A 25,846-nucleotide genomic window follows, 5' to 3' on the forward strand; every position below is an offset into this window, starting at 1 on the left:
CAGTCCAGGCACCTCCCAAAAGCCCCGAGGGGCGTCTGGATCTAAAGCAGGAGCCTCGCACTGAGGTCTGGGCGAGGGTGGTGTTCAGGGGAAGCTGCGCGGCACACGCGGAGATTTTTGGCAAGTGATGTTAGGCTTGGGGGCGATTCAGCTCTGGGGTGAGGACTGAAGTCTGGGGAGTGGACGTGAGTGCGGCAAAAGGGAAAGGCCAGGGTTTGCAGCTGGACGTGGGGAGAGGACACAGGAGGAGAGTCAGTCAGGAGGGCCGGGGCCGGGGATTGGCCTTGTGGTCCTCAGTGTGCTCCTCTCGGATAGCTTCTGTTGGAGCGCTGTGGCCCTCCCTCCCTCCCCTCTCGTTTCTTTAAAGAGATTTTTGTTAGCATCTTCTTATGTTTTATTGTTCTACTTTTAATGAAAGATTTAGACTTTTCCTAAGCAATACTGTCATTCGACACTGCAGCGGACCACGTCCTCAACACCAGCTCAAAGCTGCTGCTTCACAGAGCTGGAGCATCGTGCTCAGTTTTGTCCTTATGAAGAATAAAGAAAGGCTGAAGGACTGTTTGCAGAAATACTCCCAAATGAAGAGATCCTTCAAAGGTGAGAGAATGGGAATTATTTAACCTGCACAAAACTCCGCTGCTTATGAAAAATATTTTTCTGGACTTGTCCAGTTATTGTATTTTAAATGCTAGGTCATCACTCGTACAGAGTGACTATGAATTGGGCCCGGGTGTAGTGCAAGTTTTAAGGGTGGCTGCGGGTGCCCGGGGTGGGAGAGGAGGGGAGGACTCTCGGGGGCATTGGGCACAGCGTTTGGCACATGGTTGGTGTTGAACAGATGAGGCAAATAATCAGTTAAACCAAGAAGTAGCTGCTGGGAGTTTCCATGAAAACGGTCCTGGAAAGGTTGCCATTTAAGGCTATTTTTATCTGAATGACAGATCTATATTTCTGCTGAGAGAAGAGCAAGTGGAAATACAGTTGAGCTGATTCATTCTGAACAGTGCCTGAGCTTTATAGAGCTCTGTTAGGTGCTGAACACTGAATAAAGTGCTTGTTCCGTAATAACCGAGTCAATCTTTATGACAATTATCCTTGTTTTGTCGTTTCGGAAACAAAGTTCACGTAAGTTATTTAAAGTCACACAAGTACAGGTGGAAACCAGGATGCCAACCTGAATCTAGTATTTTTTTATTTTTATTTTTTTTAGTATTTTGAGGCAGGGTCTCCCTTTGTAGTTCAGGCTGTCCCTGAACTCACTATGTAGCCCAGGCTGGCCTCAAGCTCACAGGGATCCTCCTGCCTCAGCCTCCTGAGTGCTAGGATCACAGATGTGTAGCAGCATGCCCAGCTCCACAAATACTGTATTTTTATCACTCCCCAATGACAGTAAATTGTCTGGTGACACTACAGAATCCTCACTGGGGCAGTCATTGCAAACAAGGTGGTTCTGCTGGGCGTGGTGGCCTGCGCCTGTAATTCCAGCCCTCTGGGAGACTGAGACAGGAAGATCTAAAGTTCAAGCCCAGCCTGGGCAACTTAGCAATTTAATGAGTACCTGTTTCAAAATAAATACAAGTTTTAAAAAGGGCTGGGGCTGTAGCTCAGGGTGAAGGCCCTGGGTTACTCCCCACTGCCTGCCCCCCCAAAACCAAAAATAAATACAGTGGTTCATCAAGAGTGCTGGGGTTACCAGATTCCACTAAGAGGTGTGGAAAACTTTTAATTGAAAAAAATAAAGCTTAATTACAAACATAAGAGTACATCATTTATGAATAGACATGTTAGTAGATAAAAGTATCTTCAGGGCTGGGGATTTAGCTCAGTGGTTTCGCTGCCTGCTGCACAAGCGCAAGGACCTGAGTTTGATCCCTGGTACCCACCCCCAAAATACATATATATATTGCTTTCATATCTCTGTTGATTCTTTTGTTGATTTAAAGTGGTTATTTTTCACCTTCTTACCTTAGTAAGTAGACTATAAGAAAATATTTTTTATGTTAGTCACATAAAAGCAATGAAATTTAAATTTAAACCACAGACCTACTTGATCAGTTAGCTTCTTCCTGCTTATTATATCCCCTGAATTTCTGTCATAGATATTGTTCTTTATATCATTTGCTATCGTCTGGGGTAAGTTGTGCTTTTGTATATTCCTGGAGGCCAGGGTCTGGCCATATAATTGGTGGCCAAATTTTTCCTGTTTTTTCAGTTTCCATAATTAGTATGATTCCCAAAGGCGGCAGAACCATAGAGAAGCCAAGCAGTCCTCAGCAGGGTCCAGGCCTATGTAGTACGTATCTGTGCGCACCTTTGGTTCCTGTGGGTGTGATAGTACTGGGCCTATAGCAGTAGATAAATGAAAGAATGAGGACAAAAGGCATTTCTCCAGGCAAAAACGAATGACCAACGAACCTTTGAAAACAGGACCAACTTCTTTCCTGATCAGGGAAATGCAGACCGAATATCAAAAGAGATACTCTTTATGCCCATCAAAATGGCAAAAATGGAAAAATCTGACAATCTCGGCTGTTGACAAGAATGTAGAACAATCAGAAGCCCCACACATGAAGGGTGGCAGAGTAAACAGGTGCAATAAAATAAGCCTGGAAAAGATTTGTTCTTATCTCGTGGTTACTGCTTCCTTTTCCCAGCAGTGGACCCCAGGGAATTCCCCACTCCAGTGCCCCAGGACCCCGGGGCAGAGATGAGCATAGCAGCCTCCTCCATAGCCAACCCCAACCGGAAACAGTCTAGACATCCACTGGGAGCAGGGCGGCAGACTATAATGTGCACAGTCATGGAATGAGCAGGACAGAGCAGAAAAACGAAGGGACTGCAGCTCCTGCCGAGTTCCTGGGAAACAGGATTTCCCAGCACTCTGGAAGGCTGAAGCAGGAAGATGGCAAGTTTGAGCCTAGCCGGGCAAGTTTGAGATTTAACAAGAGTCTGATTCAAAATTAAAAATGAAAAATAAAAGTCTCGATGAAGCTCAGTGTGAAGGCCCTGAGTTTGATTCCCAATACTGAAAAAACAAGTGAGGCCAATAGAACATGGTTGCATTTTAGATGAGGTTTCATTTAATTTTTGTTTGGTTTTTTTTTGGTACCAGGGATTGAACTTGGGACCTTGCGCGAACCACTGAGCCAAATCCCTGGCTCTTTATTTAATTTTTGAAGGGCTAGGCCTGGAACCACCTTGCATACCTTGGTCAAGCACCCTGTTTCTGAGCTGCAGCCCCAGCACCACATGAGGTTTAAAATGTAAATAGCACCGGTGGTTGATTTATACAGAGAAGGCAGACTGCAACTAAAAGCAAGATGGCGGTTACCTTCAGGAACAGAAATGCTGGAGAAGAGATTTAGGAAGATGCTGAGGAGAGGCTTGGGAAGTACCAGCGATGCCAAATGGGGTGGAGAGAACACATGTTCATCTTTCCTTGATTACACCTCAGACATACATTAGTCTTCTGAATCAATTTAATATTTAAGATAGAAATGAAAAAGGAATGAATATAATGTTTGAGCTAACTCTCCGGATAATGGCACCCAAAAAACATTTAGATGAGGACAATTCCCCTTCCCTCTGTTCTACTGGTTTGCAGTCATCTTCTGAAGGAAAATTCCACAGGTTGAAAATGGTAAATGTGAAAATAAACCACAAGGTGGCGTCCTGGGCTCGTGTGTCTCGGCTGATTCCTGGATCCCAGTCTGTTTACCTTGGGAATGTGGGCTGTGGCTACAGCCAGGGGGAACAGCAGTCTTTACACGGAGTGGCAGCTGATTTTTCTTTTTAGACTTTCTTCTCGCTTCATCGGTGGTGCGTGGCTTTACTTACACTCCTCCCGTGCTATCGGATTCAAGTTTGGAGGAAGCCAAACAGATGCAAGGCCGCGAGTCAGCTGGCCTAACTTGTGGGGCGGCTCTCATTCAGCCGTGTTGTTGGGACTCTCTCCTACAAGGGCAAGGGGGCCCGGAGACTCAGCGGTGAACAAAAACAGCCACTGAGATTCGGTGTCAATGGCGCAATGGATACAGACGGCCGCGGAGAATCGCAGGTGGACAGGGCGACTGGCAAGGAGGAACCCGCGCTTCACACAGTGCCACCCTGAGGTCTGAGCCACTTCCTGGTCGTGGGCAAGAAATCACGCGCTTGCTCTGAAGAATGAAGATGAGCGGACGAGGCTGGAAGGAGAGAAAGGAACATTCCTGGAAGGAAGAGCACAGTAGCAGGGCTGGAGCAGCAGAGAGAGGGGCTGGGGAGAGGCCCGGGAAGGGGCCGGGATCGCATCCAGCATGGGTTTGAAACCAGGGGCTAAGGGTTTTGCTTTTGAGACAGGGTCTTGCCACATAGTCCAGGCTGGCCTTGAACTCTCAGCAATCCTCCTGCCTCAGCCTCCAGAGCACTAGGATTCCAGGCGTGCACCACACACCCAGCTTTTGAATAGAGGAAACCTAACATATGCTCTTCTGACAGACACCTACCGTGAAAAAGCCACTGACTTCTACGATGTAAAAGGCCTGAAAGAGTTTACTTGACAGTCACCCTGGCTGAGAGAGAATGCCTCTTGGAATTTAGGGGACCGGAGTCATGTGACTGCGGGAAAGATGATCTGACTTGGGGCCTCAGTTTTTCTTATCTGCAAAACACAGCACTGGTCTAGTGTGTGTCCTTCTAACGATGAGGTTCTGTGAACTGGAGTTGATTCATCAAAAGCGAGATACACACCTTGCCAACAGATGTTGGGGGCCACCCTGGTGCGCCTTTAAACAAAGATGTGTCAGTGGAAATCAGGGGAGTGTGCCAGACCAGATGAGACTTACTGCGCATCTTTCGACATTTTCAATACACCCAATCTGAGCAAAATGCACCAGCATTTATTGATAGCATACTATTCCCCAGTCTTCTGGACACCATCTAAGTTAGTCCTCAGAAAATCCCCGTGAGACAGATGCTAAAAATTCTGTTACTAGGAAGAAGAACAAAGCTACACACTCAGTACTCTGCCCAGTCACATGCTAAGGTGTCAGGGTGTATCCAGATCTCTCTGATCACGGGATCTGGCCTTTTTAGTTTTCATGCTATTTATCATACTTTTTTAAGAGTTGAGATTTTAAAATATGACAGATACTGAACAGAGATAAAGTCACTCAGATTATAAATGTGGATTTCAAGTTTTTTCAAGTGGCCTGTGGACTAAATACCAAAAATTTTAATAAGTTCTTGTGGAATAAGCTGGTTAGTAGACCTGATTTAAGTAATCCACACATTTCTGCCGGCTTGACCCAGTGGTGGGACATACATGACTGTCCCATGGGGCGGCCTGTAGCCCCCAATGAGCCTGTCCCCTGCTGCCTGATGGGACAGTCATGCGTGTACCACCAGTGGGTCAGAGCTGCTGGGTAGCAAGACATAAGAATTACAGCCCTGTCATGAATGTGTTAAACATGCCAGGCACAGTGGCGCACACCTATGATTGTAGCATTCTGGGAGGCTGAGGCAGGAGGCGCTTAAGTGCAAGTCCTGCCTAGGGAACTTAGGCTATCGCAAATTATTTTTTAAAAAGTAATGAAACATGCATTATCCTGGATACGGCTGAGAAGCTGACCTATTGTTAAGCACACAACTTCCTTGTTAGCGTGTCTCTCCTATATCAGCAAAGGGTACACTTACAGCATTTTAACCCCGAAGCTAAATATTTTAAAAGAACAATTAGAGAAATCACTTCACCACGCCAGTCACTGTGTCACATTCTGAGGACAGCTTGGGAGGCGTATCTCTCCTTTTGTCTCAGACTCCCACACTCGGCCTGCTGGATAGGTTGCCTACTGGAGTCCAGAGTTCCTACTCTGCCTCAACTGTCTGTGGTTCCCCTCCTGGGACTCCTTGGGGTTTGAGAATCACATCAAAGAACAGCTCTGGGGTGAGAACCGGTCAGGGGAGTGGATAGTTCACGGTTTCAGCACTGAGCCCTGGTCCCATGACAGTCATGGCCAGAGACACGTGGCCTTCGAGTCCTTCTGCCGCTGCAGGCACCCGCCTGTGTCTGTCCCGTGACTGAGCAGCGTGGATATCACTGTTTGTTTTACAGCTCTGGGGATTGAACCCAGGACCTTAGGCGTCATGTGCCAGCCCTGGACTCCTTTGGGCGGCACTGCAGCCCAGAGGACCCTGCTCTAGCAGTGAAGACGCACTCACGGTAGACAACACCTGCACAGCTAGGCTTCATCGGATGGTTTCCTGGCTGCCCTTGGATGCCACCACTGTGCCTGGCCGTGCTATGCTCTTGTGCTGGGGGAAAGATGTCACAGAACAAAAGCCTAACAGTGCCGCTTGTGTGGCCATTTAAAAGGTGGCTTAGGTCCCCGTAGAGTGGCTTGTGGTTGAGTCAGAGAAATGTGGGGTGACAATGCCACACAGCTGAGCCTCTGTGCGGGGACACAGAGGCCCGAACCACTTCCTGCTCAGGACACGGCCCACACACTTTTCTTTTCTTTTTTCTTTTTTTGGTACCAGAGATCGAACACGGGTCCTTGCGCTTGCGAGGCAGGCGGTGGAACCCCTGAGCTAAATCCCCGACCCCTTACACACTTTTCTACACTGAGTTCCCGTGAGGCATGTTGTTTTGGTGGAAAAGAAAAAAGTCCTATGTTTCTCTTAGTTAGAGAAAAAGGTTAAGAAAAAGCGCAGGCAGGTCTCGGAAGCACTTTCACAGCACAGTGAGGAGGAGTCAGTCCAGTCACGGACAGACAGAGAAGGAGAGGAGAAGTCCACGGAGGTGCTTGGTCATTTCAGGAGTGTGTGAGTGATTTTATTTTATTTTTTAAATTAATTATTATTTTTTTTTGGTACTGGGGATCGAACTCGGGACCTTGTGACTGCGAGGCAGGCAGCGGAACCACTGAATTAAATCCCGGCCTGTGTGAGCGATTTTAAACGGATCAAAACACTTCCACAAGCACAACGTGGCGAATAAGTCATTCTTTACAAGATGCTTTTTCTTCCACAAGAGAAAATATGACCGTGTTCACTGGAATAAAAACGCAAACCTGTTACAGTGCGAATTTGGTGTAAGAAACTTGAGTTACCTGCCAAAGGTATTTAGCCTCTTTCTAGCCCCTCAGGAGCCCAGGGTGATTCCTTGTCCACCCTTCGTATGGACGATCTCTCCCTCCACCGACTGACCGCGACCACAGCGGTCAGAGACACCGAATGTCTTGTGTGTAAGAGGCCACGTGACGCACCCGGGCTGTGGACGCGTTCTGAATGACCCGGTGTTTCCCCTAAGCAAGCAAGCAGGCAACAAGAACAGTGAGAACTCATCTTTTACATTCAGTGGGAGAGTACCAGTTCTTTTCAAACTCAGTTCACCCAGCGCCTGTCCTAATTCCTCCCGCGTGCCCTCACCGTTGTCAACTACCTTGAGGGACGCTGTAGAATATTATTTGGTGGCCTTTTTGCAAGGTGAGTTCGCTGGTGGTAGGACGGGTTCTCACCCACCTGCTAGAAAACAAAGCCAAGTCCAGCAGCACAAGTCCTCCTTAGGTGGTGTGTGGCCAGCGGGGTGGTCCTGCTTTGCAGCCTGTCCTGCGTCCCAGTATGCGACGCTGTGGTTTGTGCCAACCCTGCAGGCAGATGTCCTCATTCATCCCACGTGACCTCAGGCACGGAGTCTGCATGCGCCGGAGACCGAAAGAGAGCGGAGCAAAAGCGAAGCCCAGAGGACGAAAGCATGGGCCAGAGTGTCAATCAGCCTTGCCTGAGTGGCCGTGTGACCTGCTGGGCGTGGCAGGGACAATTATCTTCTAGGTTCCCACTCCTAATGCGTAAAGATGATAACATTATGGGGCCTGAGCACAGTCAAGAGGCTGATGAGGAATCAGATTTCAGATGCTTAGCACAAAAAAAACCAGTCCTGGCCGTTAGTACCACATCTGGTTTTTTCTCAGCTGTCTAAACACAGGTGCTGGTTCCGAGTCACAGCCGAGGACCGGATCGGCCCAGGGACCCGACTGGGCTCCGTCCGTTTGGGGAGAGCGCTGCTGGTACACTTCCCCTTCCCTGCTGATCGCTGCGGGCTCAGGGGCTTCTCTTCTGTTGGCCCTGCAGAAGTATCTCACGATGGCACCATTTGTGATGTCACACCACCGTGCCCACCTGTCACTGCTTAGATCTGAACAGAATTATAAGAGGAAGCCAAACTCCATTCTCCAGTGTAATGCAGCAAACAACTAGAAGTAGTCCCATTGGGCCAGGAAAGCATGAAAAGTAAAGCAGAGCAAAGCAAAAAAGCCCTGTTGCCTTTAGATGATTCCGCTCACAAAGTTAATCTGGGTTGTGTGAGTTGACCAGGACACCGCCTGAATGAGCTATAAAGGTGAGCCAAAGTAGTCATATTTAAATCTATGTGCACCTCTAGCCATGGATTTCTAAAATGGTATTCATCTCCAGGTATAATATTGTGCTCAAATTCAATGTGGGTTTTTTTCATTTTTATATTCTGATAATCAGGCTATTTGATGATTAGTCTGTAAAGTTGTATCCTAGTGGTTTTTCTTCTTAAAAATTGACCCCAGACCAACAGCACAGCTTACAATTGATGAGCCTCAGACTTATGGGATATGAAATCCTAAAATCATATTTCTTTGTGCTATCATCCAAGATGATCCCTCTTGCTTTGTGATAATAAATTGAATACAAGAGTCCAAAAAGCTTCATTAATATTGTAATACCTATGCACACATAGAAAGGAAAACCACCAATCTAGTTACTATTTGGACTTTTTTGTTTAAACATTACTTTAAAAATCTCTCAGATTTCTTGAAACGTGATAGGAAGTATATTTATAATAGCCAAAAGTCCTCAAGAGAGGAAGTCCTGGAAACCCCTTTCTTTGCCCTCAGCCGCCCCTTCCTGGGGGAGGGAGGGTCTTTGTGAAGATCTCCGAAGCAGCCATACCTGTCACTGCCAGGCGGGGAATGAACCTTCATGTGCTGCTGTACACCACCAAAAGGCAGTACACACAGCAGGTTCCCAGCAATGCCTTCTGCCCCACTGATGGGAAACGCCAGCTGGTCTACACCGCCCTGAACGATTCAGGGTACTGGTATTTCTAACACTGTTCCCTTTTATCCTACTGAGAACCCTTAAGAGTTAATTTCCAGGCTTATATACAAATAAAACTCACCAACAAATCAATCCCTAAAAATTCTTCTTTCCCTAGAACAATTTTAGAGGGCAGAACACCAATCCTATTCTGGTACCAAACATGAACATTTTCACACTTCAAGGTGACCAGCCACTTCACAAAAGACTTGGATCAGAGGTGAGAATCTCAGTGGTCAAGTTCATACACTGATGGGATGGGATTAAAAAGTGATGATATGAAACACCAATCACAGGCAAATTAACTTGAAGACTACCGAAGATACTGACAAGGAGCATGTTAACAACTGTGTGTCAAGTTGGGTTGCAAATATCTTAATCCATTAAATTGAAAAATAATCCATTTACAACTGGGAAGAAAAAATTTAAGGAGAAAATAAAGGAAAAGAAGTGGGGGCAGGAAAGGAGGGAAATGGATTTATGTGAAAATCAAAAAAATTTTTAAAGCTGTTGATATCTAAAACATCTTACATTTGAAAAAAGGGAAACAGCTGGGCATAGTGGTGCCCATCTCTGATCCTGGCACTCAGGAGACTGAAGCAGGAGGGTTCCAAGTTTGAGTCCAGCCTGGCTGGACAATTTAGCAGCTTAGTAAGACTGTCTCAAAATAATAAATTTTTACAAAGTTGAGAATGTAGCTCAGTGTGAAGGTCCTGGGTTCAATCCCAAGCACAGAAAAAAGAAAAAAAAAAAGTCCTGTAAACACTGACATTACAGTAGGCATAGAATCAACTTCTAGAATTTAAAATAGAAATTATTTATGTGACCGTTGTTCACAAATCTTACTAAAAAACAAACTCCAAATACTACTAAATCCATCTTCTCATTTTCTATGAAGGTTTAAGAACCAGTTTTTGTAGACAGGAGGCAAAAGGGAATCATGTTCTCTCCTTTTTAATCCATTCACAGAAAGAGAAAAACAAACATTTGATTTTTCAAAACTGAAATAATGTAAAAGCTTTTTTTCCTTTGAGCATATCGAAATGCAAAATAAAAACATTCTTCTTACCACGACAATTGTCCAATGGCTTCTGGACACCACCTTACCCCACGACTTCTGGAAGAAGGGGAGGTGCCCAGAAAATTCCCATGTCAACCAAAAGGGGTTCTCAGCGGGCCACAAGGTTTGCCATTAGGGTTCACTGTGTACGCTGACATGTAGGATGAGTTGCTTTACAAGTACTACGGATTTTGAGTCACAAAATGTATGACACATTCCTAACTTACTATTCATAGTTGGCATTCTTGTGGAGGTCGTACTTATGCCTCTCTAAGCACCATGGTTAAGAATTAAAGGTGGAGGGCACTGCTCACTTCTTGTCTCCAAGTCTTACTGCTCATGCTTGAATAATTTGTGAGCTTGGATAAATGCTATTTTCCAATAAACTGTGAATCGTATTAGACAAATGAGTCTTGGAGTGAGGCGAGCCATGGCTTACTCTGTTAGCGAGCAGAGCCTCACTTGAAATCCATGTCGTTTCCACTGTGAAAAGCAACTTCATCCACATAAAAAGTCAAAAAGGACTTCATTTAATTAGTCATACAGACTTGTTTGCATAGAAAAAGGTTACAAAGTACTGCAAAAGACTAGGTACAGTCATTTTCAGACAAATATTTAAAAGTATAATTTTGCATAATGTTTAACATTCTCATATTTATTGCTTTCCCCACACAGCAGAGAAATGAAGTGCATAAGAATACATGCTGTGTCTTTATCTTTCAAATATAAAATCTCATGTGCTCAATTTCAATGCATTAAGAGATTATTTTGTCATTAAATCCAAAACCAAAACCAAAACGTCATGTAGCACTAGTCTAGGCACGAACAGAAATAATTTATGTACAGCCCTTTGCATACATTCATCTTGGTTTGGGATCCAACGCAGTCGCTAAGGTGACCAGGGGCAGTTCAGCTTGGTGGCTTCTCTCGTCCCCACGAGCTCTCCTTGTGCCCTCAGCCCCAGAAATGCCACTTTTCTCCCAAACGTGACAAGAACGGATGTTACATGTTACCAGGGGGAAACGAGGAGGATAAATAGACAAGAATAGTCCAAATGAAACTGAATAAATTAATGCAGACTCTGCGAGATGGAGCGTGTCCGTATCGGCAGGACCCAGGCTGCTGTGGGCGCGCTCCGGGCCTCCCCAGCACCTGGGGCCGGGCACTGCACAACGCGTTAATTAATCCAGGCACTGACGGAGTAGTTGCACACACTCACCGCGGCTGGGTGCACCACGCGGCCAGTCTGCACAGGCAGCGAGGGGAAACCGCTCTTCTCGGCCCCGGAACCTGCACCGTGACAGCTCGCAGCCCCTGCGGGGCCGTCCTCGGCCCGTGCGTCCTCATCGTGCAAGGCGACAACTCAGAAGGAAGCCTCCTTAGCGCAGGCACTTAGCAAACACCACTTCCCCTCCAGGGCCTTCAGCGGCGCCTCCCCCGGGCTGACTGGCGCGCGGCCCCGGCGTGCGGCCCTCCCCGTCCGCCAGGCGACGCCGAGCAGCCGGCCGTGCTCGCCACCGGCGGGCGTCAGAAGGCCCCGACCTCGGTGCCCCAGGGCCGGTAGGGCTTGGCGTGCGCCCCGCCGCCGGCCTGCGGGGCCCCGGCCGCCGCCACCGCCAGGGGCGGGCTCAGGGCCGTGGCCGCCGCCACCGCGGCCGCCGCGCTCGGGGGCAGCACCGGGAAGGCGCCGGCCAGGGACAGCGGGAAGCCGTGCGCCGCCGCCGTCGCCGCCGCGTGCACCGTGGCCGACAGCGACAGCAGCGACGTGGACAGCGGCGGCGCGCACGGCGCCAGGCTGCCTGCAGCGGGCACGCGCACGGCCGAGTCCGCGTGCGCGAAGGTGGCGGTGAGCAGCGCCGAGCCGTGCGCCGGGGCCGCCTCAGAGCCCGGGGACAGGCGGCACGGGCCGTCCGCAGCGTGCAGTCCGGCGGGGCGCAGCAGCGCGGCCGGCAGATGGTGGAAGGCGGCCGCCCAGGGCGGGTGCAGGGCGTGGGGCGGCGCCAGGGGCGAGGCCATCGCCGCCGCCTCCCGCTGGGTGGCGCACGAGCTGAGGTGCGAGACCAGGCGCACGCGCAGTGGGTCGGAGGAGTCCAGGCCCTCCACGGAGCTCAGGTAGCGCGCCACCTCGGTGAGGCACTCTCGGAAGCCGATGCTCATGAAGTCCACAGCCAGGGCATGGGCGTCGAAGTAGCCTAAGGGGCGCAGGGGGCAGGAGAGAAGCGGAGAGGAAAATGAGGCGATTCATGAAGTTTTCTGCCGTTCAGAAGATTTAAATACTGAGAATGCTTGCGGAGAGGAGGCCAGCTGTCCATGGCCTCCGTTTTTGCAGAAGTTAAAACAGTACTTTGCAACTCCTGTCTGCAACTGAGGCAATGCAATGTGCTACAGTTATTCTGGCAACTAAATATCACAATAGGAAAAACTGAACATCCTTGTTGCAGACACTTCCAGAAAGAGAAAGGTGTCTGCTTTCAGTATGGTGGCAGGATGACTTCCCCCAGGAAATGTCTGCAAGGGAAGGAGCAATGGAAAAGTCTCTATGTCTCGTCAGGAGCTGGAAATCCAAGGGATTATCTGAAACATCCTTACCGTCGGGGCATTTTAACGGAGACTGAAGAAAGTACAACTTAGCAGCTTGAAGATACTCTATAGAGACATGCTAGAATCTGTGTATTCACAAGTGCTTCTTAGATCACAGTGCTTTTTACCGCTACAGTGAAAACATCATGCCATTACTTTGTGTGAGAGAAATTCAATGAAAATGAGTTCTAGAAAATTTGATTACTAATTTGATGATCTTACTCTCCTGTCAAGTATTATAAAGGTGCTCTAGTGATAGGAGATTTCTATAACTCCTAGGTTTCCTGAAGTTCATTGGCCAGTTTACTTTTCTCTGGCATCTACTCTAGAAAAAAAGTATATTAACTGTATCAGTCTGTATGCACAGCCCCCCCCACCTCCCGCCGCCACCTACGGTTATTACCTGGGTCACCTTTATCAGTCCTGTTTTTACCCCAAAATAATATATTAGAATAGAAAATAGTGATGTCTGTTATTGTAGTGCTAGTGTAGGGCACAGTAATAGCTACTTGGGGAAATGACCTTGTCTTTGAATGAGTGACCTCTAGTATGTACAAACGTATCCTTTTCAGATTCTCATTTGCAACTCCTTGGTAAGTGATTTTTCTAATTAAAAGTTTAGTCAACTCATTTTTCAGATGTGTGTATACATGCATGAGAAACAGCACATTGAAATAGTTTTCATCTAAGAAATTATATTTTCATATCATGATATGAAAATCAATATGTGAAATTATTCATATAATTGATATAACTATATGAATAATTTCATTTGATTTTGCAGATCAAAATGTTACCTGTTAGATTTTTTTATCTATTAAAAATTAGACTGTAATCAAATTAATCTGTAATCAAAGCACGTTGGAAATCAGTAATCCCATTTATTTAAAAGTTCTAAGGCTGGAATTTCAACAGAAACCTGGGTGACCCCAAAAGATGTTTGGGAACAAGTATATCCACCATTAAAACAGAAACAGTGATAATACAAAGATGCCCAAAGAGAAGATCATGAAAGGTGGAAGATTAGCAGGAAAACTTATGATCATCCCAGGACCTTGGCATAATTAGCAAACCAAACACCTGGGATTAGGAGGAGACGCCATCCCTGAAGGTGGCCCTCTGTCATTTCAGTGTGGGGCATGCCAGCTTCTGGCTTCCATGGGAGAAGAAGGGAGGTAGTGATCAGAGAAGACAGAGTCCAGAGAGCCAGAGGCATTTAGAAGCTTACTGCACTAAATCGTCTCCAGAAATGAGTGAGATACCAAGATAGGTTGTGAAGAACGAACCAGCAGGATTGGAACTCCAGGAATTTCTGCACATTTTCATTAGTTATCACAGGGTGACATTTGTGGTTTGCTAGCTATGTTGCTGAATATGGCTGAGTCTTCTTTTGTATCTTTTTTTTTTTTTTTTTTTCTGGTACTGGGGATCGAACTCGGGTCCTTGTACTTGCACAGCAGGCAGCGAAACCACTGAGCTAAATCTCCGGCCCATCTGTTGCATCTTAAAGAATATAAATTATGTAATTCCTTTCCTGTTGTTGAATGTAGAGGGAAATGATGATCCACACCTGTCTCCTGCGACTGTATCATGGGCCAACAATAGCACACGTGTCTATAACCACTTCCTGTATGCCAAGTTCTTCCTGGTTCTACCAGCTTTAAGTGAACTAACTTGCAATATCCCTGTCCTCATCTTAGTGATGATAAATTTGGAGTTCAGAGAGGGTTAGTAATTTACCCTGGGCCACAGAGCTAATAAATGGCAGAGCCAGGAGTCAGAATCAGACAACCCAGCCACAGAGTCTGTGCCCTTCCCCTCCATACTGTGAGGCAGCTGGCACCTGACCATGTGAGCCCAGACTGCCAGTCCCCCTTGGTCACACCTATGCATTCCTCTACATGAGACCTCTCTAGTGCCCTGCTAGTCAGCTGACTGGATGGCGCCTGCTTGGAAAAGTCTACTCACAAACTATTCTTGGATGAATGTAGGACTGTTCAAACAGCCCAGAATAGCAAGCAAGATGGAACTCAGTTTTCAGTATAAAGCTGAAGAGCAGTGCGACTCTTTAGAAGTCTAACTCATGCCAAATATTTAACCCCCCTAACAATCCTCAGCCTCATCGCTAACAAGGCCAAGGGAGGTAGAGCCATCACACAACTCTTCTTGCACCACAATGAACTGAAATCGGCCTCCCAGCATCTCGAAGTAGCAAGTGAAAGGACAGACCAAGGTACTAGCGGGGTCTTTCTAGCTCATCCTGCTAGTGTGAGCCTCAAACAGCAGTGGTGACGTCTGTCTTGGGTTAAAGGCCAGGCAGTGGGGTGGATCACTGGCTTCTAAGATTTCACTCAATTTCCTTCTCCGTTTCAGAAGAATGTGTGTTTAACCTATGCAATTCCTTATTCCTGCAGAAGGGTGATCGCCTCCTATCTGACACAGGTGAAAAGTGTTGGGACAGAGTGGATGTTCTGTAGTCCCCAGGTTTGTAAAGGTGACTTCCAGCCCGTGCTCCACTCCGCCTTCATGTAGGACTGCTAGGCTGTGCAGTACAAGGCCGGTACTCAGTCTAGGAGGCCTCCAGGACTTAGCTGCATTACTTACTCCTGCGGCACCCTTTCCTCATTCAGTTGTTAAATATACTGCATAACATTTCCACTGAGATCAAAGGCTTCCTTGATGGCTGAAGAAGCTACAACAGGGTGAAGTGGCGTCTTAGTGATGGTTGCGAAGTGGGTTAATGAAATCTGGATGGGTGTTACAGCTTCGAGTAGCTCAAGTCTATTTGGCATGAGAGGAGGATGCCTCCCTGGCCCCTGACAGCCTTCGGGAGGGTACAGTCAGTAGGAGGCCACCTCCCCAGCACTGGGGCCGCAGCGCCCGTTCCTGCCCATCCTTCCCAGGAATAGGTCAGCTCTGTTAACGTTCCTAGGCCAGACATTCACTACCTGCACTTGAAATGCTCTGTTTGATGTAAAGCCAAGACTAACCCAAAACCTGGAAACAACAAGAATAATTTTGGAGTCACTTCCTTTGGAATAGCTACATTATTTTGCCTCCTAGCCTTGATTTAATGGAAAAAAAGGAAGAGAAGAAGAAGAGTTAAAGGTTTCCTCTAGGCTCCTGTTTGTTTGGATGTTTGTGTGTTTGTTTTGTCTTTCTGTACAGATTCCAGCATGTGCTCCTTAAACCCCAAACAAATCTCTGACCAGGCGGCTGTGAATGAAGCTTTCCTCCCACAGCATGATGAAAGCAAACACAAGCCCAGGGTCAAGGGCTTCCCTTGTTCCAGAAGTCCTTTCCCACGAGTGCACTGCATTGATTCCCGGCTCTCATTGGGAACGGCCTGTCTCTGCCTGTTAAAGAACTGTTCAGCTACGACTTCCTTACAGTATTAGAAGGAGGAGATGAAAAGGGAAAGGAGATTTAGCTCAGGTAGAAAATGCAGCCCCTACTTACCCTTACCCCCTGTTGCCTGAAGCATCTTCAAATGATCCACTGTCATCTGCAGTATTTCAGCTTTTTCTAACTTTGCAGACCCCTTCAGAAACAAATAGTAAAGTCTCGTGAGTCATACAGAAGCCAGCTTGGAACATCATATACTGAATTTAATATTATGGCTTCAAATCTCCCTCTCTCTAGAAAATTCTAACTTTAATTTCTTAAAAAAAATCTTAGTTGTTTCCAAACTTTGCATGAAAGCACTAATTACTATGTCACAGTTATTGCACAGAAAATAAATTATTATTTTTTAGATTAGGAGAAGAATTATACTTTTAAAATCAGTTACAGGCCCGGGGATTTAGCTGAGTGGTTCCGCAGCCTGCCTCAAAAGCACAAGGTCCTGAGTTCAATCCCCAGTACCAAAGAAGAGAAGAAGAAGAAGAAAAAAAAATCAATTCCAAGGAAACCATTACAATTGTAAAAACCTTAAATTTGGGCCAGGGATTTAGCTCAGTGGGGCCCCAAACATGCCTTGCAAGCGAAAGGTCCTAAGTTTGATCCCTGGTACAAAAAAAAAAAAAAAAAAATCTTAAACTTGGTGTTCAATTTCTACTTTGGTCGATAATATATTTTATACCAGACATTCAACAGTCATAAACAGTAATCCTGAAGTCAGGATCAGTTGAATATTTGAATACCAAAAGATAAGAAGCTAGGATTTTAGCAAAGTATTGTTAAAAGTAGATTATCCAAAAATAATACACTCTACTAAGTCCTTAAAGTAATTCATAAAAGACCATGAGTGAGCAGAGACTTAAAAAAAAAATCCTTTTTTGGTCCTAATAGTTACCAGCAGGTGTCACTGTGAATTCCAAGATCTAAACACAAAATGAACAAACTACAACTTTAAGAAGCATCAGAAATACTTAAGAATTTTTGAATCTTTCAAAAGAGTTCTTAATAAAAGTTGTCTTGCAAATTACTGTAATGTCCCCTTTTTTAAATAAGGCAACTTCTGAAACCAACTGAAACACAAATGTGCCACCTCAAATTTTCTCAGGGCTGTGGGTGGCTTCTAATTTCCTGGAAGGCCCAAAGAATTAAACCAATATATATTTTTTAATTCTAAAGTTTATTTCAGGTTCTTTACTTGTTTTGTGAAAATTATCAGCGCCCTTTTCATGGCGAGAATGCCAGGGTCATTCAGCTGCTGTAAAGAACCCTCTTCTAATCACACTGTGGCAGGGCCAGCTCAGCAGGGTTGGCAGCCAACCTCTGCAGAGGCGGAGCTGTGTTTAGGGCCACTCACTGCCAGACAACTGAGGGTTTGCTCTTAAGGCTTGTTTTAAGTCAACATTTTAAAAAATCTAACAAACGAAGAAAAAAAAAAATCACCAAATGCACCACTTCTCAGCAGTCAGTAGACATTTCAGTAGTTGAAATTTGAAAACATTATCAACATTTTTATTTGCAGCCTATTGTAACTGAAAATGCTCTTAATCAAAAGTGTAATTCCCATTATAATTATATCAAAAACAGTCTCAGAAGCATATCCACTTGGTATCTTTTTTGTCTTAAAATATATCCCATCTGTGGCAGACCACAGCTTGTACCTGCGTCAGTGCTTAGCTTTTCCATGAAGATGTACAAGTGGTTTCAATGAAAGCCACTAAAACAACTACGACTGCAGTTTCTGGACAAACTCCAAGGGCTTTAGGGCTTGTTTTATGTTTGCAGATTCATGAAGTAAACAAAAAAACGGAATAAACAAACAACTGCTGTCTTGTACCCTATTTGGAATCGAACTGAAAATATTTTCAACAAGGACACGCTGCCACTGCTTCTGAAAGATGCTCTTAGAAATCCGTGCCATTAGCCACTGTGGCAATTGGAAAAACAAGACTTCCCTAAAGCCGCAAAGGAAGACTTAAATGTTTGGTTTTCTACTTTTCTAAGTGAGCAAAATCTTTTTTTTTTTTTTTTTTTGGTAAAGGACTTCTTCAACTCTGAAAAGGGGCATTTATGGCTAATCTGATTGTTTTTAACCAAAGTTCCAAAATAGGCCCCAAATCATACATCATTCTATTCACCGAGGGATTAAAAATGAAAGCAAATGTCTTAGTAAATAAATTGTGTTAGTATTGTTATTTAGGAAATAGAATGAGAAATGTTATTTCCTGGGCTTTGTTCTTTTTTTTTTTAATTAAAAAGGTTACTTTTTTACAGACTGAGGGAAAAATGTTATTTTAAATACAATATAAACATATATCTTTTGAATAACATTATATATAGTACAGTTTTAAACAAAACCACTCTGGTATTCACAGAGAGAATGGAGAAAGCCTGAACACTGTTACCCTTAAGGGAAAATAAGCTAAAGATTGGAAATGTTTTTTCAACTTCATGATGGATTATGTTTTTAATAGTTTTGCCACAACAAAGCATTTTATTGAAATAGCTGCTCTGGCCCGATCTTGGGGCACATACGCCATTATTTTAATGAGCTTTAACAAGAGCCCACATTCCCAGAGGAGAGAATCAGATTCTTAGAGCTTTTTTGGGAGGCGGGGTGGGGGTAGCTTACTTGTTTTTCAAAAGCAGTTGGCACCAGCCGTCTCAACTCAGATAAACTGTTATTTATCCGATCCCGACGCCTTTTCTCTATAATCTATCCCAAAGAAAGCAAAATGAGAAAAGTTTATGAATACAGAAATGATAAAATTACGCATAATGGAAAATCACAACTGTTACCCATTAAAGTAGCTTACATGAAATAAAAAGAAAAAAACCCCACATACCCCTCTTCTTTTCTTTCTTGCCATAATTTGAGATGATGTTGTTGGAGAATTCGGTCTAATCCCAGAGCTAGCACTTTGCCTGTGAGATAAAAAGAGCATGTCAGGTGCTGCATTAACACAACAATTGCTTCTTTGGGTTACTTAAGTATTCAGGATGATTTCAAGGTTCATGTCTGTATCATTTTATTCTTGGTTCTTCAATCTCAGCAGACTTTGTTCTTTGCCTTGCTGACCTTTCTTCAGGTAGGAATTATACCTTAAATTTTTTTTTTTAAAAACAAATAATCCAGACGCCAAATGTATGGCAAAAGTGGCCTTAAACTTAGTTTGAGCCTCTCAGTAAAATAATTACGGACAGTGGAGGTGGGAAGTCAGATCCATAACTCTCCCAGGTCCACTCATGCGTATTTCTTAAGAGGCAGCTAATCTTTCCAGAGTCACTCCCTCCTGTCACACGCCGTGTACAATCCTTCAAAGTGCGCGTCAGAGGAGGGTCCGCTCAACCGGCCCTCACAGGTCAGTGTCATCCCCAATTCAAGCTGGAAAATAAGTGATCTTACTATTTCAAAACTTCAGTCCTGTCTCATGACAGAAAAAAGCGATGTTTTGCATATGAGTATTTTAAAAGAATACCCTGAATTATAGAGGCCAGGGACAAGGAAGTTAAAATCCAGTTTAAGGTTAGGTAAAGGCTTCGCTTTGACAATGGAACCCTCCCTTCAGACTGGGCTGAAACCTCTCAAAGCGGCGACTCACCCTGGCAAACTATTTTACATGGAAAGTCCAGTCCGACTACTGGGTCGCGTAACTCACACTCCGTCCTTGTTTGCGTCTCTCTTCATACTTCACGTCCAGGTCTCCGGATTATCCAGGTCCCACTCTTCGCCCTCTTGCACTTTAGAGATGCCGCGGGCACCTCGCGTTCCCGCGTCTGGCCTCATTTCCGGATTGACTCCCACTTCATCCTCAGCCTCTGTCCTGGTTTCACTCCCCTGGACGCCGGGCCTCCCGCCTCTTGCAGGTGACCGGCACTGTAAGAACTAGATTCTCATCGGCAACCTTTCGCGCATCTTTGCTCCTGCTGTCTTCAGGCTTCGGTTTGCTCGCGTTAGAGGAAAGGGATGACAGAAACCCGGTTTCCGGAGGCAGAGAGAGTTGCTCTGAGTGAGCGCTGCAGATAAACGGCGAGGGCGCCCCCGGGGACGCCGGTCAGAAGCAGTCGCCACCTGGCCCGGCTCCGAGCGGCCTCGGCGATCTCCGGCCCTGAGCGGGGGCTTCGCGTCCGGGATCCCACGCCGGTCTTCCCCGGACTGACGACCCGCGGGCACACGAAGGGCGCCGGAGCGGATGCCGACGTCCGCCCCACTCGCGGGAAGCCCGCCCAGCTCCGCCCCAGCCCGACCTGCAGGCTGCTTTTTCTCCGGGCCGCTCTCAGCTTCGCTAAAAACCCAAACCGAACGGCTTCGTTTCCCTGCACCTCGCGCTGGAAGCGCCTCCCGAAGCACAGGCCGCGCGGCGGGGCGTCACGCGTGGCCGTGGGCCTCGCGCCCTGTCCCCTCCTGTCGCCTCCCCTGAACTTTCCGCCCCCGGGGGGTGAACTCCCCGCCTGGCCCGGCCCGGCCGGACTCCCCGAGCGTCCCCGGCCCCACGCTTCCCGCGCAAACCTCCCGCCGCCCCGCCGGTCGCCGCAGATCGGCAGCCCCCCGGCCCACGAGCGGGCCCCGAGCTCACCCCGAGTAGTTGTTCTCGCTCCCCACGTCGATCGTCTCGTCCACGTCGCTTTCAGACGTCGTCTCCTCGCACGGGCGCTTCATCGCGCCGCCCCTCGCCTCCTCCTGCACCCGGACCTGCGCCGGGCAGCGCGGTATGCTCCTCGCCGCGCTTTCCCACGCCGCAGACCCGCTCTGCCGCCTCAGCCGGCGCCGGCCACGCCCCCGTGTGGGTGGGACCGCCTCTCCCCGCCCCGCCGGGCGCGGTCCCCGCCTCCTCGGGGCAGACGTGGCTCGCTATTGGCGGAGCCAGAGGGGCGTGGCCGCGCCGGCCAATCCCCGCCGCTCTGCTCGGGCCGAGGCGTGGGAACGCGGCCGCGCACCTGGAACCGAGAGTCGCGCGCGGGCTGGGCGAGGCGGCGGCGGCGGCGGCGGCGGCGGCGGCGGGCGGGAGCGAGCGCGGGGTTGGGCGCAGGCTCCGGGTTCCCTGCCGCGGCGCTGCGCGGCTCCGTCCCCTTCTGTCTCGGCCGCCGGGCAGCGCTCGGGGACGCTCCACACGGACCGAGGTTGTCCCTGGGTGGTGGGAAGGACTAGAGCAGGCGAGCGCAGGACCCAGGACGCGGCGTCCGTGGGCTTTAAATCCCGGCTTCTCGCTCTGCCTCGCCCAGATGGGTGCCTCAGTTTCTCCTCCAGCCCCGCCCCGGCCCCGAGAATGCGGGCGGCAGTCCTTGGGGCGCGGGAGGGAGGTGGCGGCTCGGCCCTCGAGGGGCCTCCTGAGCCTCCGCTCGCGCCCAGCCACCCTACGGCGTGGACGGCGTGCGCTGTGTGAGCTCCGGGCGCTCAAACTGCGTCTCCGAACTGCTCTTTCTGCCCTCGTCCTGGGGATTTTCCAGCCGGCTCTGCCGGTTTGGCTTCGCGGAGCGTAGCAGCGAGCGAGAGCAGCAGCCGCGGGCCCGGCGGGTCAGGTCCGGCCTGAGACCCACGCGTGGCGCCTGGGCAGCTCCGGGCTCGTGGGAAAGTGTCCTCCACCCCCACGGCCCCCACCGCGCACGCACCGGGTCATCCCGGGATCCTCGCACTCTTCCCGCACGCGAGGCCAGTGGGGCGGGAAGGAGAAGGGAAAAGATTAGGCCCTGAGCTAAAGCCGAGGACCGCAGCCGGTGCGTTAGACCCTATGAAGGCACAAAGCCCGCCCTCCAGCCTCGGTCCCTGCAGCCTTCGGTGACCGCGAGCACAGAAACCCGGAGTGCTCCGATCTGACTTCCGAACCACAGCCCTGGGCCGGGCGGGGGGCGGCGGGGAGCCCCAGCCCCGGGGCGGCTCCGGGCTGCCTGGCAGCGCGGGGAACAGGGCCTGCTGCGTGCTTGCGGTGCACGCGGCCGGGGTGGAGAGCCCACGCCCGGGGTGTCCAGGCTCACCTGCCCAGCCCCCGCACAGGCACCGGCGCGCCCAGCCCTGGGGACGCGCGCGGCCCGGCAGGCGCGAGCTCAGCCTGGCCCGCCTGCAGGGCTGCACGTTCCTCTGAAAGCTGAAGCCTGCGTGTGCAATTAACATCTGCCACGCGAGCAAATTAGCGGGCGCTTCCAAAGGCCGGAGGCCAAACCTGGAATCCTCATTCTCACTCTGCTAGTGTATTTAATTATAACGATTGCGAAAAATTGCAGGGGGAAATGGATAGCTTGCAATAAAGTAGCAACTGGTTAAAGTTTTTCCATATTTGTCTTTGAAGACGTAACCGCGGCCCGGTACATAAAGAAAGATGCAGCAAGGGCGTTCGAAAGCACACACAGATTTAAAGCCGCTTATAAATTTTTTTTTTAAAGTAAAGACCGTATTTTTCCAGCCTTCAGACAGCGCCTGAGGCGATAGCAAACGTTGTACTTCTGGTAAGGAATAGGGCAAAAGACACGGCATTCTGAGCACTAGCAAAGTACATGTCATATGCTAGTCTATCTTTAAGACACTTGGCCCCGATTAGCTGAGTTCTCCCATTAGATGTTATATTCCTTTCAAGTATCACATATGTCTGCTCCCTGATTGGGCGTCTAGTCTGTCTCGGATCCCTCTGTCGTGGGTCACAGGAAGAAACAGGGCAGAAAGTCTTTAAAAGCACCCTAACTTATTTAAGGGTCGAGAATGACGGGCGGGGGGTGGGTGGGGGATTGCAGGAGTGGCCTGAGGAGAGAGAAAGAGGGGAGAGAGGGAGAGACTGGGAGACAGAGGGAGAGAGGGGGCTCGAAAGAGAGGGGGAGAGAGAGAGAGAGGGATTTTAAACTTCGCTTCCTTGCGACATTCATTTCAGGAAAAGTTGGTTGAAGGTTTACTAACGACCGCGGCAGAAGAAAAGATGTCCACTTAGATCAAACTGCACTTCTTTCCTTTCTTTTTGAAAGATTTGAACAATGAGATAATTAGACCGATAGATGGGGGGAGGGCTGTCCTAGAATTCATTAAAAAGTCCAGATCTAATGGGAATGGAGGAAGGAGACTCAGTCGCCTTCCAGAAACCGATTCTCTTGGGGGAGTTTTGTGATTTTTAGCCCAGTGCTGTGAAAATGAGGTGTGCGTGCAGAGATCTGGAAATCAGATTCAATAAAGTTTTGATATTCCTCCCAAGGGACTCTATCAGTGTTATAAAGTTAGTTTTCACACTCATTTGGTAAGTTGAGTGATCTTGACCAAATTTCGTCTTGTCCTACAAATTTTGAGCTTTCTTTTTTTTTTTTTTTTGCACAAAGTAATGAAGTGATTGTTGCAATTCTAAAAATTTCCCTTGTGGCATTTTGGGAACGAATGAGGGATCTTTAAAAACTCTTCTTGGTCTGCTTTTTTTCATTAGAACCCTCAAATTTTTCAAAATCAGTTTGTGATTTTGTGGTTACAATTAATTAAATTGCATCCTTTGTGGTTACAATTAATTAAAAAACGACAGCCACTGGTTGATAGTTTAGTGGGCTCAGAAAGTCATCATGGGTTGATACCATGTTAACAAAACGTTTAAGCCTAGTTTCTCAGAGAAAGAAGGACTGTTCTCTTATTTAGAGACCTTCACATTTGTCTGAGAAAACTTAATACACGTAATTCAAATTTAGAAGTTCAATATTTTGCCTCCTTGTAAATGCTGTAATTGTTCACTCGGCTTTCTCTTTCAAAGCAATGACTAACAGGCTGCCTGAGGAGTGCGGGTCTATTGCAGTCACCCAGCCAGCCGGGGGCAGGTGATAAGCCTGTGTGTTGCTGGGCTGTCTCTGCTGATTCCAAGGGTATCATGCGCTAGCAGCGCCTCAGAATGTGTGAGAAGGCTGAGCCCGGGGAGTGAAGGCCAAGGGCAAGGGCCTTGTAAATTTCAGTACCTTTCCCATCATCTGGCTGTTGGCTGTCACAGGCCAGCCACTCTAGGGTCACGGTGTGACACAAATTTGCAAGCCAGTAAAGCCAAACAAAGCTGAAGGCAGAGTAAATTTAGGCCCACCAACCTTGAAGCCCACTCTGAAAGGGCTCTGCTTCACCCTTTTCAGGGACTCCACTGCGTGCATCGGATTTCTTGGCTCACTCTAGTAGATGCTACTGGCTTGTTACATCTGGGGCTCCCGAGGAGAGGGAGGAAATCTGAGCCCCTACCCTCCCTTTTGTGGAAGTCAAAGTGTTTTAAATTGATCTCTGTTGTTAAGGGACACCATATTTAAGAGCTTTAGTTCATGGTGCTTTTAGTGTTTAGCGCACCCCAAAGATAAATGGTTCTGCTGCAGGACCCTGGAGAAGGGGGCCTTGCAGGGGTCACTGGTTCCCCGCACACCCCGGAAGCCAGCAGTCAGAAGATGTCCACCCTCACAGCACACTCCCAGGGGCTAACCTGACACTGGCAGGCTTTTCTTTGGAGGAAAGCCCTTAAATGAAGTTGGTTTGATTGGCAGATATTTTACCCCTCTCTTAAAGGGTGACAGTAAAACACATGCACTTTGCTCAAGAAAGTGATGATACCTCAATGGGGTGCCTAAGATGTGGTTTGGGATAAATGTCATGTAAAAATTAACACTTCCTTTGCTTTTTTCCATAAACATTTATAGTTTAAATAAATAAAATACAATAAATAAATTGAATTTAAATTGGAATAATAAAATAGAAATCAACAAACATTAATTGGAAGCCATAAAAGTGTGGAGAATACAGTCTCCTTCCATGTGAGCCTGACAGCACTTATTAAATGGGCCCATAGTTTGGCCCTTAGCTTTCTGGCAGAAATTTTTAATTTTTTTTTTTTTTTTTTGGTACCGGAGATCAAACTCGGGACCTTGCGCTTACAAGGCAGGCGCCGGAACCACTGAGCTAAATCCTTGGCCCAAAATTTTTAATTTTTATAGTCAGAAAAGTGGAAGCATATAGCTTTTCAAAAAAAAAAAACACAAAACTACCCTGTCACCAACTTCTAAAAGAACCGTGCCATTGCCTTGACTGCAGACTTTAACTTTATTTTGATTATTTAAAACAACTATTTTTTGTCAAAAATTTTCTCCCAACTCTATTAATTATAACATGAAAAATAACATTGACACGATGCATAAATGGAGACAATAGTTTATCTGCTGTTAGTTGAATAAGCCATTGACTAAGCTGTCAAGATTCATTAATCAACATTAACAGGACTAGGGTCTATAGTGTTCCAAAAAATGTGAATTCCATGAAGGAAAGTGACTGTTTCAGGAAAAAAAAAATAAATCAAAGATTCCTGAATCTGGTTGGTTGATACTATTTGACGAAAATGAAAGAAACGGACAGAAGGTTGATATTTTCAAGTGCTATGGAAAACTTTAAAACTAAAAGGATTTGCCTAGAGAATGCAAATGAACATCCATATTTCTTGACACTTTTATTAGAATGTTTTTATTAGATATGTGTGTCTTGGTGTCCTCATCTTATTTTTAAACTTGTAGATGACTTCTTCAAAAAAAACAACAACTCAAACTTTCTAGATTAGAAATAAGAACTTGCTTTTTAGATTTACTGTGGAAAGAAATAGGCTATTTTTGATCTTTGACTTTTGTAAGCCCATCAAAATACTGTACAAGAGCAGAAAAATAACATTTTGTCTTGTTTTTTTCCCCCTGGCCTAACTAAATTTTTTCTAGCAGATAAGAATTTGACTGTTT

At 47.2% G+C, this 25,846-nt stretch overlaps 2 protein-coding genes and 1 long non-coding RNA gene across 5 annotated transcripts in view; 1 reads left to right on the top strand and 2 right to left on the bottom strand.

The window, feature by feature from the left end:
* Ncoa7 (nuclear receptor coactivator 7) overlaps positions 1 to 11,589 on the bottom strand; it is a 149,760-nt gene extending 138,171 nt beyond the window's left edge. Inside the window, exon 1 of the mRNA XM_004845938.3 lies at positions 11,388 to 11,589. The gene's annotated coding sequence lies outside the window, so the exon portion shown is untranslated. The remainder of the gene's footprint in view (positions 1 to 11,387) is intronic.
* Positions 7,966 to 13,848, top strand: LOC147824260 (uncharacterized). The gene is made up of 2 exons (XR_015442559.1): positions 7,966 to 8,380; positions 9,227 to 13,848. It is a non-coding gene; the product is annotated as an uncharacterized LOC147824260 (long non-coding RNA).
* Positions 10,683 to 20,938, bottom strand: Hey2 (hes related family bHLH transcription factor with YRPW motif 2). Of its 3 annotated transcripts, none has more exons than XM_004845937.3 (5): positions 20,722 to 20,938; positions 18,991 to 19,069; positions 18,777 to 18,860; positions 16,208 to 16,289; positions 10,683 to 12,360 (listed from the first exon to the last, which is right to left on the bottom strand). In XM_004845937.3, exons 1-5 carry the CDS (start codon positions 20,802 to 20,804, stop codon positions 11,696 to 11,698), a joined length of 993 nt encoding a protein of 330 aa, XP_004845994.1. In that variant the 5' UTR covers positions 20,805 to 20,938; the 3' UTR covers positions 10,683 to 11,695. The 3 variants fall into 3 exon arrangements, with proteins under 3 accessions (XP_004845994.1, XP_087046282.1, XP_087046283.1); XM_087190156.1 differs by lacking the exon at positions 20,722 to 20,938 and adding an exon at positions 19,804 to 20,661; XM_087190157.1 differs by lacking the exon at positions 20,722 to 20,938 and adding an exon at positions 19,747 to 20,660.
* Positions 20,939 to 25,846: the final 4,908 nt, after the last annotated feature.

This window comes from Heterocephalus glaber, unplaced genomic scaffold (genome assembly GCF_053883595.1).
Source record: "Heterocephalus glaber isolate CG9 unplaced genomic scaffold, H.glaber_assembly_v1.0 deba00001550, whole genome shotgun sequence".
Lineage (NCBI taxonomy): Eukaryota > Metazoa > Chordata > Mammalia > Rodentia > Bathyergidae > Heterocephalus > Heterocephalus glaber.

Excerpts from the sequence above, each read along its gene's own strand:
- Hey2 (XM_004845937.3), bottom strand. The coding sequence starts at position 20,804 with ATGAAGCGCCCGTGCGAGGAGACGACGTCTGAAAGCGACGTGGACGAG. Across the intron at positions 19,070-20,721 it reads AGCGAGAACAACTACTCGGG|GCAAAGTGCTAGCTCTGGGA; the intron begins GTGAGCTCGGGG and ends TTTATCTCACAG. Across the intron at positions 12,361-16,207 it reads TCAGGCAACAGGGGGTAAGG|GCTACTTCGACGCCCATGCC; the intron begins GTAAGTAGGGGC and ends TGCGCCCCTTAG.